Source organism: Oncorhynchus gorbuscha, linkage group LG11, assembly GCF_021184085.1.
Source record: "Oncorhynchus gorbuscha isolate QuinsamMale2020 ecotype Even-year linkage group LG11, OgorEven_v1.0, whole genome shotgun sequence".
Taxonomy (NCBI): domain Eukaryota; kingdom Metazoa; phylum Chordata; class Actinopteri; order Salmoniformes; family Salmonidae; genus Oncorhynchus; species Oncorhynchus gorbuscha.
The window spans coordinates 42,339,564-42,354,577 of record NC_060183.1 but is presented as its reverse complement, the minus strand read 5'-3'; the positions used below and the strand labels follow the sequence as shown (position 1 = coordinate 42,354,577).

The window sequence follows — 15,014 nt, the reverse complement described above, 5'->3', positions numbered from 1 at the left end:
AGATGCATCTTGTCCCATAACCAAAAATGAGTTGCGCCTGTTGTCATAGAGATTGATAGAGGACTCATCATGGATGTAACCTATATCAGCATGGACATTGTCAATGAGGGCTTCCACCATTTTAAAATAGTAAACTGGGTGGGGATTCCTATGAGTTGGGAGCAATCAGCCAATGAAAAAGAAAAATTGACTACTTTAAAAAGGAGATGGAAAGATGAGCCCTCTATTTATCTCAATGGCCAGTTGTTCACACGCGTATCTATCCTCTCATTGGCTAGAATGGTCGACTCCCACCTGATCTCGCCTGCCTTCCATCTTTGAGGACATGTATTACGATTGTTAGAGTGGTCACTTGAATATCTTGTCAACATAAAGGACAATCTTCGTTGTGAATTAAATGTACAAATATGGCGGAGGTGAGTAAGAAACCGGGCAGAAGCATCTTAGCTATTTGAAAGATGTATTTTTCAGATAGATTGTGTTAAGTCAATGGTGTCACAATCGACAGTGGTCTTTAAGGTTTAAATCTGAATTGCCGATTTTCAGTATTGTCATTTAGCAGTAAAAAAAAAATCAAACACAGCGGTTACAGCAAATGTATTTATAACTAACCCTCCTATCTGTGGTTGTAGCCTAGCTAGCTAGCAGTTCGCTAACATTAGGTCCATGGCAGGGGTTCGCATCGGGCATACTTTGCAAGCTAGCTACGTTACCTGGACAGCTAGAATGTTTCGTACCAATAAGTCCAGTGAAATTCGATTTTTCTACAATATCAACTGAGATTATTCAAACGTTTTTTCGGTAACTGCTCAGTGGCATTGCATTTCGTTCTTACATTAAGTGGCTACATTAAGTGGCTACATTAAGTGGCTTTAACGTTAACGCGTTAGCTCTCGAGAATCCAGCGTTGGGCCATAGTTTTCCTTAACACATCAGCTATCGTTTCTGGGAGCATAACACGAGCTAACTAGCTACAAGATTGTGGTTACTGCTGAAGGCACATAGATTAAGATTTCATGCAATTTACTGGGGGGGGCAGCAGCAGCAGCAGCAGCAGCAATCTATTATGTTTTTGCTCTGGAGAGGGTTGTGTTATTTGTATTTATTTAGGCACAGGGGGAGGGTAGTGCCCCCCCTCACGGTTTACATTCGGTATTCGAAGGTTTTACTTTATAATTTCTTCCATGCTAGTCACATTTCCTCATCAAATTTTTGAAGGTGTTTTGGTACATCCCTTATGCACCGTAAACTTTCGCTATATCACAGGTCACTATGGTCTGACGGTCGATCCTGCACTCTGTCCACCGTTCAGTGACAATAGTGGTAGGGGGATAATTTGTCCAGATCCGCAATAGGCTAACTCGCGATCATACCACACACAATAAAAACATTCAAATCTGCATCAATTGTAATAGAAATCCACAAAAAAAAAAGAATAGCGGAAAGGCCAGGTGCATCATTGAGCATGAAAGAACAGTGAAGACATGACACACAGCTCAAAGCTCCCCTATTGATGTTTAGGGGCAAATGCAATTATCCTACCTAGACTAGCCTACAACAATGCAACGAAAAATGGCATTGTTTTTCAAGCTAGTACAAAATGTTACTCAAGGTTGCAGTGAAAATGTAATTTGAGTAACTGTACAAAAGCCCTGTGATTTGAATGTTTCAATCGATTTGGCTCAGTTGTGGGTCTACTCTCGACAGTTTATAAGGTCTAGAAAGAGTAGCAGGCCAGTCTGGCTATATTTTTGCTTCTGATACTGTGTACTCTCTGTTGCAGATCATCATTCTCCCATATCATCCTATAATAATGTGGCCACATATGCCCCCGGCAGGCCCAGTTATTCAGGAAAGCTTAGTAGTACACACTCTGCATCCTCTCCGAGAGGCTGTTCTTCGCACACCTAGAACCTACACTTCAATATAACCTAAATATTTTACTTTTAATATGTATTACCTTTTTATGTGGCCAGGGCCTAAAATTTAACACTTGCCAAATGCAGATAGATTTTAGCATTGGCGGGTATAAAATGTGTATTTCACCAGCCACTTTGGCGGGTGGTCAGTGCTCCACAGTGTGAGCCGGTAACTCTGATTTGTGAATAGAAGGTATGTTCACATTTATAGTAAAATAAATGCTGCAGTGGTTTTCAAAGTATTTCTGCCATTTTGTTTCATAGCTGGTAAATGAATCGCGCACAGTCCACTATGAATCCCATATAGCCTATTCCACCTGGTGCTGCAACACTGCCTGGCTGAGGACTGCGCATGTGAAGTGCTGAGTGATAGATACATTTTTAGTGCTGCACACAGGCTTAAAAGTTGGTCTAATTTCCTTGAAACAAAAGTCTACTGAAGTGAGACATTGTCATTGTTTCTTGTCAATTTACATGGTTTTGTTCACACACTAGGTTGCTTTTCTATGTTTGCGTTTCAACTGCTAGAGAAGAGAAGACAATGTGTCTACTAGTCAGTCTCAATCTCACAGGCACTAACATGACTTGTGTTAATAATACATGTTAACAATTTACTACATTACTTCTTACTAGTAATGCATTTGTTTTAGGAACATTACAAAGCATGCTGATGTTTTATTTGTGTTTTGTTGGTGAAAAAAATATTTTCTCTGGTAAAAAATCTGAGTAGATGGTAGATTTTTAAATCTATCTGCCACATTGGCTGGTGGACCAAAAAGTACATTTTTATATTTACCCTGTATGTGGCATCAACACAACCAGTCACACAGTTTTAATCTGATTAGGCTACTTCAAAAGTCTCTTGAAGGCCTGCTCACATTCATAGGAAATATAATTTCAGCATCCTCAAAGTGACTTGACATTAAACAGGTTTCCATCCAACCTTTTTATACAACCAAAGTATTAAAAGGTAACGACATTGTCACTGGTTGTGGGCTCCCGAGTGGCGCAACAGTCTAAGGCACTGCATCTCAGTGCAAGAGGTGACACTACAGTCCCTGGTTTGAATCCAGGCTGAATCGCATCTGGCTGTGATTCAGAGTCCAATAGGGCAGTGTTTTCTGGGTTTGTAAATAAGAATTTGTTCTTAACTGACTTGCCGAGTTCAATAAAGGTAAAACACATATATATATATATATATATATATAACACATCCTAGATCTGAATGAATGAATGAAATATTCTTATGAAATACTTTTTTCTTTACATAGTTGAATGTGCTGACAACAAAATCACACAAATTATCAGTGGAAATCAAATGTATCAACCCATGGAGGTCTGGATTTGGAGTGACACTCAAAATTAAAGTGGAAAACCACACTACAGGCTGATCCAACTTTGATGTAATGTCCTTAAAACAAGTCAAAATGAGGCTCAGTTGTGTGTGTGGCCTCCACGTGCCTGTATGACCTCCCTACAACGCCTGGGCATGCTCCTGATGAGGTGGCGGATGGTCTCCTGAGGGATCTCCTCCCAGACCTGGACTAAAGCATCCGCCAACTCCTGGACAGTCTGTGGTGCAACATGGCGTTGGTGGATGGAGCGAGACATGATGTCCCAGATGTGCTCAATTGGATTCAGGTCTGGGGAACGGGCGGGCCAGTCCATAGCATCAATGCCTTCCTCTTGCAGGAACTGCTGACACACTCCAGCCACATGAGGTCTAGCATTGTCTTGCATTAGGAGGAACCCAGGGCCAACCGCACCAGTATATGGTCTCACAAGGGGTCTGAGGATCTCATCTCAGTACCTAATGGCAGTCAGGCTACCTCTGGCGAGCACGTGGAGGGCTGTGCGGCTCCCCAAATAAATGCCACCCCACACCATGACTGACCCACCGCCAAACCGGTCATGCTGGAGGATGTTGCAGGCAGCAGAACGTTTTCCACGGCGTCTCCAGACTGTCACGTCTGTCTCATGTGCTCAGTGTGAACCTGCTTTCATCTGTGAAGAGTACAGGGTGCCAGTGGCGACTTTGCCAATCTTGGTGTTCTCTGGCAAATGCCAAACGTCCTGCATGGTGTTGGGCTGTAAGCACAACCCCCACCTGTGGACGTTGGGCCCTCATACCACCCTCATGGAGTCTGTATCTGACCGTTTGAGCAGACACGTGCACATTTGTGGCCTGCTGGAGGTCATTTTGCAGGCTCTGGCACTGCTTCTCTTGCTCCTTCTTGCACAAAGTCGGAGGTAGCGGTCCTGTTGCTGGGTTGTTGCCATCCTACGGCCTCCTCCGCGTCTCCTGATGTACTGGTCTGTCTCCTGGTAGCGCCTCCATACTCTGGACACTACGCTGACAGACACAGCAAACCTTCTTGCCACAGCTCGCATTGTTGTGCCATCCTGGATGAGCTGCACTACCTGAGCCACTTGTGTGGGTTGTAGACTCCGTCTCATGCTACCACTAGAGTGAAAGCACCGCCAGCATTCAAAAGTGACCAAAACATCAGCCAGAAAGCATAGGAACTGAGAAGTGGTCTGTGGTCACCACCTGCAGAACCACTCCTTTATTTGGGGTGTCTTGCTAATTGCGTATAATTTCCACCTGGTGTCTATTCCATTTGCACAACAGCATGTGACATTTATTGTCAATCCGTGTGGCTTCCTAAGTGGACAGTTTGATTTCACAGTGTGATTGACTTGGAGTTACATTGTGTTGTTTAAGTGTTCCCTTTATTTTTTTGAGCAGTATATATATGTATATATATATATATATATATACACACAGTTGGGGTTGGAAGTTTACATGCACTTAGGTTGGAGTTTTTTAAAACTAATTTTTCAACCACTCCACAAATTTCTTGTTGGTATTCTGTAGATTAGGACATCTACATTGTGCATGACACAAGTAATTTCCAATAATTGTTTACAGGAAGATTATTAAACTTAACTCACTATATCACAATTCGATGGTCAGACCTTTACATACACAGTTGACTGTGCCTTTTAAACAGCTTGCAAAATTCCAGAAAATGATGTCCTGGCTTTAGAAGCTTCTGATTGACTAAAATTATGTCAATTAGCCTATTGGAGGTGTACCTGTGGATGTATTTCAAGGCCTACCTTCAAACTTAGTGCCTCTTTGCTTGACATTATGTGAAAATCAAAAGAAATTAGGCAAGACTTCAGAAAAATAATTGTAGACTTCTAAGTCTGGTTAATCTTGGGAGCAATTTCCAAATGCCTGAAGGTACCACATTCATCTGTACAAACAATAGTATGCAAGTAATAACACTGTGGGACCACGCATCTGTCATCCCCCCCTCAGGAAGGAAATGCGTTCGGACTCCTAGAGATGAACGAACATTGGTGCGAAAAGTGCAAATCAATCCCAGAACAACAGAAAAGGACCTTGTGAAGATGCTGGAGGAAACGGGTATAGAAGTATCTTTATCCACAGTAAAATGAGTCCTATATATCAACATAACCTGAAAGGCCGCTCAGCAAGGAAGAAGCCACTGCTTCGGCATATGGGGACAAAGATCATACTTTTTGGAGAAATGTCCTCTGGTCTGATGCAACAAAAATAGAACTGTTTGGCCATAATTACCATTGTTATGTTTGGAGTAAAAAGGGGGAGGCTTGCAAGCTGAAGAACACCATCCCAACCGTGAAGCACGGGGATGGCAGCATCATATTGTGGGAGGGACTGGTGCACTTCACAACTAGATGGTGTCACGAGGGTGGAAAATTGTGTATATATTGAAGCAACGTCTCAAGACATCAGTCAGGAAGTTAAAGCTTGTTTGCAAATGGGTCTTCCAAATGGACAATGACCCCAAGCATACTTCCAAAGTTGTGGCAAAATTACTTAAGGATAACAAAGTCAAGGTATTGGAGTGGCCATCACAAAGCCCTGACCTCAATCCTATAGTAAATGTGTGGGTAGAACTGAGAACTGAAAAAGCATGTGCGAGCAAGGAGGCCTATAATCCTGACTCGGTTACACCAGCTCTGTCAGTAGGAATGGGCCAAAATTCACCCAATTTATTGTTGGAAGCTTTTGGAAGGCTACCCGACACGCTTGACCCAAGTTAAACCATTTAAAGGCAATGCTACCAAATACTAATTGATTGTATGTAAACTTCTGACCCACTGGGAATGTGATGAAATAAATACAAGCTGAAAGATCATTCTCCCTAGTATTATTCTGACATTTCACATTCTTAAAATAAAGCAGTGATCCTAACTGACCTAAAACGGGGAATTTTTACTAGGATTAAATGTCAGGAATTGTGAAACCGAGTTTAAATCTATTTGGCTAAGGTGTATGTAAACTTCCGAAACAACTGTGTGCATACATACATACATACATACATACATACATACATACATACATACATACATACATACATACATGAATAGTTTTAAGTTAGGCTATTGATTATAAACTTCAGTTGGGGTTTTGTTTTCTCGCATTTCTTAGCCAATTAAGGCAAGCGCTGTTTTCTATTCTCACTCTGCTGCTGCCTTCGCCACATTGTTCTCAAAACCAATATGCTGGTTAACTTTGCTGTTTTGCACATCAACATGGTCTAGGAAAAGGTGCCATTTCAGAATTGCAGACAGCGACTGCTATCCAACGCGGGTGAAATCACATTTGTCATAAAATATATATTTTTTATTAGTGTTGCACCTGGTTGGAGGATTCTGGATTTCCTATTTTATTCTATAATGATTCCTGCACACCTCCAACTGGGATTTCTGGAAAACCAGGGAATTTATAGGAAGTTGCAGGGATTTTGCAACCCTAGTTGCACCTATACATTTCAGTAGCACATGTCTTAGTGATGGACTGTACCATCCCCACAGCCTCTGCAATGGATTAGTCCACTGAGACTGGCGCAAATCAGATATTTGCGGCGACTCAAATCTGTCTACCAAGATGGGACTAGCTCTAGTAGGGGGGGGGTGTCTTTTCTGTTTGTCGAGATTGACATGGTCTACTATTGCGGTGTTGAACACTCAAACCATGTTATTGAAGTGCCTGAAGTCGGTATGCTTTGTTAATTGATTATGCGGTTCATTGTTAAAGCACTGATGTATGCTTTGTTCCTTTAAAAAAAAAATGTTTTTAGCACTTTCACAATTTTTTTGTATTCAAGCATGGATTACTTTTTGAACTCTACAGATATCTTGTCTTCCATGCACCGGCCGGCCGCCTTGCATTCTAGCCTGAACGCCAACCTTCATACTGGCTTTCTGCATTGACACAGAAGCCTGTTGGTGGAAAATTTGTTGCATATATTTTATTTAATTATAAATATTGCGTCAAAATGTAGGAAATCTGATTTCCCCCTAGCCGATCATAGTGTAATGAAACAGGCAGGAAGAGTTCGGTGGTCGGTGAACCCTCAGCCTTCTAGCCTGTAGCCCTGCTTGATAGACTGACACACAAGCATGCTGAAGTGACAGTATCAGTATTACATAAACAGTTATTTGTGCCCCCCCCCAGTACATTTTGATCTGTCCCTTAGCGAACAATGCCTGAATTGACCCAACTATGTACCTTGCTACCAGTACCTTGCTATTTAAGAGCTCAGCAAATGGTGTAATGGTAATACCAATGACTCTATATGGTGATGTAAACTAGACGGGGGATTATCTTTTATGTTAATTAACTAAATTGGGTTATAGTTTCATATAACTTACTGTCATTGTGGTGATTTAGCCTGTTTACTAGATGTAGCCTAGCTAGCTAACGTTATTCCAAATCTCACCCCCTACTATCTCTTATTTTTTTAGGCTTCCTTTGGAAGTACAAGCCCAGGTAAGTTTTGTTCATGTTTTACTTTTTGTTGTATTAATGCAGGTGGAACCATGAATTTGTTGTGCAGTACCCGTCAAAAGTTTGGACACCTACTCATTCCAGGGTTTGTCTGTATTTTTACTATTTTCTACATTGTAGTATAATAGTGATGACATCAAAACTATGGAATCATGTAGTAACCAAAAAAGTGTTAAACAAATCTAAATATATTTGAGATTCTTCAAAGTTGCCACCTTTTTCCTTGATGACAGCTTTGCACACTCTTGGCATTACTCTCAACCAGCTTCATGACTGCATTTCAATTAACAGGTGTGCCTTGTTAAAGGTTAATTTGTGGATGTTTGAACCAATGAGTTGTGTTGTGTGAAGGTAGGGGTGGTATACAGAAGATAGCCCTATTTTGTAAAATACAAAGTCCATATTATCGCAAGTACAGCTCAAATAAGCAAACGACAGTCTATCATTACTTTAAGACAAGAACGTCAGTCGATGCAGAAAATTTCAAGAACTTTGAAAGTTTCTTCAAGCGCAAAAACCATCAAGTGCTATGAAGAAACTTGTTCTCATGAGGACCGTCCGTATCTTACGGCAAAAAAAGAGCTTCTGGATATTAGGACAGCGATCATTCAACTCGGATTAGACAAAGTTTTTTTTCTTCAACAAGCAAGACACACAGGACGTTCTCCAAACACCCGACAGGACCAACGTCGCCGTTATTTGCAAGAGGAAGAAACGCAGTACAGGGGACACAGAGCAGGATGCCTTGTGAGGACCCACAGAAGGCGAGTGGGAAAGCTGCCGTTACCGTCAATATTACTCGCCAACGTGCAATCATTGGACAATAAATAAGACGAGGTACAATCATGAATATCCTACCAACGGGACATCAAAAACTGTAGTATCCTATGTTTCATGTATTCGTGGCTGAATGACGACATGGATATTCAGCTAGCGGGATATACGCTGCACCGGCAAGATAGAACGGCACACTCCGGTAAGGCAGGGCGGTCTGTGCATATTTGTAAACAGAAGGTGCACGAAATCTGAGGAAGCTTCTAGATTTGGCTCGCCTGAAGCAGAGTATATTGTAATAAATTGCAGGCCATACTACTTGCCTAGTTTTCAGCTATAATTTTTGTGGCTGCTTATTTACCACCACAGACAGATGCTGGCACTAAGACTGCACTCAGTCAGCTGTATAAGGAAATAAGTGAACAGGAAACCACTCACCCAGAGGTGGTGCTCCTAGTGGCCAGAGACTTTAATGCAGGGAAACTTAAATCAGTTCTACCAAATTTCAATCAACATGTTAAATGTCCAACAAGAGGGAAAGAATTTCTTGATCACCCGTACTCCACACAGAGACGCGTACAAAACTCTCCCTCGCCCTCCATTTGGTAAATCCGACCACCACTCGTTCCTCCTGATTCCTGCTTACAAGCAAAAATTAAAGCAGGAAGCATCATTGACTTGATCTGACCACTTTTCTTTTTTTAGATGAAGCTGATGCTAAGCTAAAGAACTGTTTTACTAGCACATACTGGAACATGTTCTGGGATTCTTCCAATGACATTGAGGAGTACACCAAATCAGTCACTTCCTTTATCAATAAATGCGTTGAGGATGTTGTCCCCACAGTGACTGTACATACATACCCCAACCAGAAGCCATGGATTACAGGTAACAGTCGCACTGACCTAAAGGACAGAGCTGCCGCTTTCAAGGTGCAAGAAATCCTGCTTTGCCCTGCATCGAACCATCAAACAGGCAAAGCGTCAATACAGGGCTAAGATTGAATCATACTACACCGGGTCCGACGCTCATCTTAATTAAGTGGCAGGGCTTGCCAACTATTACAGACTACAAAGGGAACCACAGCCGCAAGCCACCCAGTGACTTGAGCCCACTGGACGAGCTAAATCACTTCCATGCTCGCTTCGAGGCAAGCAACACTGAGGCATGCATGAGGGCGTCAGCTGTTCTGGACGACTATGATAACCCTCTCTGTAGCCGACGTGAGTAACACTTAAAAAATAGGTCAACATTCACAAGGCTGCGGGGCCAGACAAATTACCATTATCCCAGAAACACTAGACCACTCCAATTTGCATACTGCCCAAACAGATCCACAGAGGATGCAATCTCTATTGCACTCCACACTGCCCTTTCCCATCTGGACAAAAGGAACACTTATGTAAGAATGCTATTCATTGACTACAGCTCAGCATTCAACACCATAGTACCCTCAAAGCTCATCGCTAAGGACCCTCCCTCTGCAACTGGATCCTAGACTTCCTGACGGGCTGCCCCCAGGTGGTGAGGGTAGGTAGCGATACATCTGCCACGCTGATCCTCAACACCGGAGCATCCCAGGGGTGCGTGCCCAGTCCCCTCCTGTACTCCCTGTTCACCCACGACTGCATGGCCAGGCATGACTCCAACACCATTAAGTTTTCAGGCGACACAACCGTGTTTGATCACCGACAACGACGAGACAGCCTATAGGGAGGAGGTCAGAGACCTGGCCGGGTGGTGCCAGAATAACAACCTATCCCTCAACGTGACCAAGACTAAGGAGATTGTGGACTACAGGAAAAGGAGGACCGAGCACGCCCCCATTCTCATCGAGGCTGTAGTGGAGCAGGTTGAGAGCTTCAAGTTCCTTGGTGTCCACATCACCGACCAAACTAGAATAGTCCAAACACACCAAGACTGTCGAAGAGGGCACGACAAAGCCTATTCCCCCTCAGGAAACTATAAAAAGATTTGGCAATTGTCCTCAGATCCTCGGGGTTCTACAGCTGCAACATTGAGAGCATCCTGACTTGTTGCGTCACTGCCTGGTACGGCAATTTCTCGGCCTCCGACCGCAAGACACTACAGAGGGGACTGCGTACGGCCCAGTACATCACTGGTGCTAACCTGCCTGCCATCCAGGACCTCTACACCAGGCGATGTCAGAGGAAGGCCCTAAAAATTGTCAAAGATCCCAGCCACCCCAGTCATAGACTGTTCTCTCTACTACCTCATGGCAAGCGGTACCGGAGCGCCAAGTCTATGACAAAAAGGCTTCTTAACAGTTTTTCCCCTAAGCCATTAAGACTCTTGAACAGGTCATCAAATGGCTACCCAGACTATTTTCATTGTGTCCCCCAACCCCTCTTCACGCTACTGCTACTCTCTGTTCATATATGCATAGTTACTTTAATCATATCTACATACAGACACCGGTTAGTCAGGCTGATTGAGGTAGTATGTAGCCTTGTTACTTTTATAGCCTCGGTACTGTTTTTCACTGTCTTTTTACTGTTTTTATTTCTTTACTTACCTGTTGTTCACCTAATAGCTTTTTTTGCACTATTGGTTAGAGCCTGTAAGTAAGCATTTCTCTGTAAGGTCTACATCTGTTGTATTCGGCGCATGTGACCAGTACACTTTGAATTGAAAGACAGAGTTGCCTCTGCAGCAAAGTTCATTAGCGTTAACTGCTCCCCAGCTTGCAGCCCAAATAAATGCTCCAGACTTCAAGTAACAGACACATCTCAACATCAACTGTTCAGAGGATACTGTGTGAATCAGGCATTCATGGTCAAATTGCTGCATTGAAACCACTACTAAAGCATGTCAATAAGAAGACTTGCTTGGGCCAAGAAACACGCTCAATGGACATTAGACCGGTGGATATCTGTCCTTTTGGTGTGACTAATCAAAATTTGAGATTTATTTTGGTTCTGACTGCCATGTCTTTGTGAGATGCAGAGTAGGTGAACGGATGATCTCTGCATGTGTGGTTCCCACCGTGAAGCATGGAGGTGTGTTGGTGCTTTGCTGGTCAGTGATATTTTAGAATTCAAGGCACACTTAAAACACCATGGCTACCACAGCATTTTGCAGCGATGTGCCACTAAGCCCAAACCAGGTGGGATATCATTTTGTTTTTCAACAGGCCAATGACTCAAAACATACCTTCAGGCTGTGTAAGGGCTATTTGACCAAGAAGGAGAGTAGTGGAGTGCTTCATCAGATGACCTGGCCTCCACTCTCACCCAATTGAGATGGTTTGGGATGACTTGGACCGCAGAGTGAAGGAAAAGCAACCAACAAGTGCTCAGCGTATGTTGGAAAAGCAGTCTTCATGAAGCTGGTTGAGAATGCCAAGAGTGTGCAAAGCTGGCTTCAAGGCACAGGATGGCTACTTTTGAAGAATCTAAAATATATTGATTTAACACTTTTTTTTTTTTTGGTTACGACATGATTCCATATGTGTGTGTTTTGATTTCTTCACTCTTCTGTGATGTAGAAGATAGTAAAAATAAAGAAACCCTTTAATGAGTAGATCTGTCCAAACTTTTGACTGGTACTTTCTCATTCACCGTATTTACTAGCAAAGTCTAATGTACTGTGTTGTTATTATCCAGTTGGCTCTCTGTCTTCAGAAGATCATGACTTTGATCCGACAGCAGAGATGTTGGTCCATGACTATGACGATGAGCAAACTTTGGAGGACGAGGAGATGCAGGAGGAAGGGACAAGCGTCAGCGCTGAAATAGCAGATTTGGAGAAGGTACAATTTGATGTTCCACAGATGTCATTGTTACAAGATACAAAATTAGACAGGCTAGAAATCTAAAATAATGCATCACATGCATGCACCCATATTGATTTACATGTCATTCATTGTACACTTGAGCTCTTTTTGTAATTAAGGGATCGTTCAATATTTGTTGGACCAGATTTTTCTAAATTGAACTTGGGCATTTAAAAAAAAAAAAATTCACATTTGGGATATTTTGTTTCTTTCAGCTGTCGCTGGCAAAAGAGTAGCTCCCGCTAATGTAATCCAATGGGGCCAATATTCTGAATCGCATATGTTTTTCCATGACACTCCAAAGCAACGTGTAGCCTTGAGGTACACACACACACACACACATATATATATATATATTTTATTTATTATGTAAGGGGTTCTCAACTACTGTAGTAGTTAAACTCCCAAGTTGTGACCACCAAACAGTTCACACACCTCTTGTTGGCGGAAAGAACACTTTGCAGCAGTGTTTCCGCTGCACTAATATAACTGGCGCTGCGCAATGGCAAATAATTGCTGTCACGCCCCAACAATATGAAACATTGAAAGACATTTGTCAATGGGCACTTTGAAGATGTTAGAACAGTCCACATTTTACTTTTCCTCTACAAACAAAATTAGTAATGAATAGAACAATCTGACAAACCCATGGAATCATTTATCTATACTGGACAAAAATATAAATGCAACATGAAACAATTTCCAAAGTTTTACGGAGTTACTTTAATAGAAGGAAATCAGTCAGTTGAAATAAATTCATTACACCATAATCTATGGATTTCACATGACTGGGCACGGGCGCTGCCATGGGTGGGCCTGGGAGGGTGTAGGCCCACCCACTTGGGAGCCAGGTCCTGCCACTGGGGTGCCAGGCCAAGCCAAGCCAATCAGAATGAGTTTTTCCCCACAATGGCTTTATTAGACAGAAATACTCTTGAGCAACTCCCCTTCTCTCCCTCCTTCCTAAGACTTTCCGCCAGTCAGCATGCCAATTGCACCCTCAACTTGAGACTTCTGTGGCTTTGTTGTAACACAACTGCACATTTTAGTGGCCTTTTTATTGTCCCCAGCACATTGTGCTCCTATGTTATGATCATGCTGTTTAATCAGCTTCTTGATAATCCATCCACCCAACAGGTGTGGCATATCTTGGCAAACGAGACACTCACTAACACAGATTTAGTATTTTTTTATTTCAGCTCATGAAACATGGGACCAACACTTTACATGTTGCATTATTATATTTTTGTTCAGTATATTTACCTAGTCTGCTTGTTCTGTGAGAAATGTTCCCCTCCAGGTGCATTCAAGTTACTAGTGCCATAGGGAGGGAGAACTGCATTCTGACCCAAGTTTTAATGGTGTTTGTTCCCAGCGTTCCTTTCTGAATTTATTTCTCAACTCTTAAATAAGTATAAACTGCACCATTTAAAAAAAAAAAAAAAAATGTTAGACTAAGTGGTTTGTGTGAAAAATATAGGCAGGGGGCGTGTTACCCTAACAGGTATGTCTACGTTATATTCAGTGTGTTTATGCAAGTTTTTTGGGGGGGACAGAGTGCATTCGGAAAGTTCAGACCCCTTGACTTTTTCCACATTTTGTTACGTTATTGCCCTAGTCTAAAATGGTTTAAATAAATGTTCCTTATCAATCTACACACAATACCCCCATAATGACAAAGCGAAAACAGGTTTTTAGAAATGTTTGCAAATGTATATAAAAATAAAACTCCTTATTCCGGACCCTTTTGCTACGAGACTCCTGTTTCCATTGATCATCGTTGATGTTTCTACAACTTGATTGGAGTCCACCTGGAAGAGCCCCATGAAATGTACAAAAAATGACAGGCAAAATATTGCCGTTTGGCAAAGCATATACATGATCGCAAATACCACTCAAATCGACAGCAGTTCATTCAGGGCAAATGCAAAGTGTCACACAGCAAAAATCCCAACGATGGCGAGCGTGCTCCACCGTAAATGTTCGTATTGCAAATGGACATAAAGTCAAGGCCCAAGGGTCAAATTTAGATTTTATTTATAAAATACATCTCCCTCAAGTGCTTTCTGGACTTTTTTTTTTTTTTTGTCAATAATACATATAACAACCATTTGAACATACCTTAGCCCTTATGGGTTTTGTCCGTTTGCTATATATATGACCTTAGGAAATCAAAATCCCAGTGAACCATGGCGAAATGGCATACATAGGTATTGAAAGTACCAAATCAGGGGGGGAGGCTAGCATTTGAGTGAACTGCTGTGTGTGAGAGGCACCTGCAACTCTTTTGCAAAATAATCTAATTTAACCTACTTTATGGCACTTTTTACAACAAACATTTCTTTTTAATACAAGATTGTAACTTTTTATATGAAAATGCCGAGTAATAAGCGACCAAAGGACAATAAATCCACAGCGGAGGCCTACTCTCCACTAAACAACGAGACAGACATGGTGGAAGACACATGCAACAACGTGACACTTATAGAACTTAACTGGGCTTTTGGGGAGCTACGTGTTGCTATAGCTGAGGATCTTAAGGCCACTATTGCTGAACTGGACACCAAAATCGAGAGCATCATTCAAACGGTCGCTTCGCATGGCCAGTGTATTGTGGGCCTTGAAAGCTTCTGAATTCAACGCTGGTAGGATTGACGAGTTAGAGAAGCTATGCACG

General features: G+C 42.2%; 1 protein-coding gene across 4 annotated transcripts in view; it reads left to right on the top strand.

The window, feature by feature from the left end:
• Window positions 1–281: 281 nt before the first annotated feature.
• Window positions 282–15,014, top strand: part of mier3a (mesoderm induction early response 1, family member 3 a) — a 37,328-nt gene continuing 22,595 nt past the window's right edge. For all 4 annotated transcript variants that reach the window (XM_046369687.1, XM_046369688.1, XM_046369689.1 and 1 more), the window contains exons 1-3: window positions 282–416; window positions 7,725–7,749; window positions 12,168–12,313. In XM_046369687.1, the coding sequence (XP_046225643.1) occupies window positions 408–416; window positions 7,725–7,749; window positions 12,168–12,313 (180 nt within the window). In that variant the 5' untranslated portion in view covers window positions 282–407. The remainder of the gene's footprint in view (window positions 417–7,724; window positions 7,750–12,167; window positions 12,314–15,014) is intronic.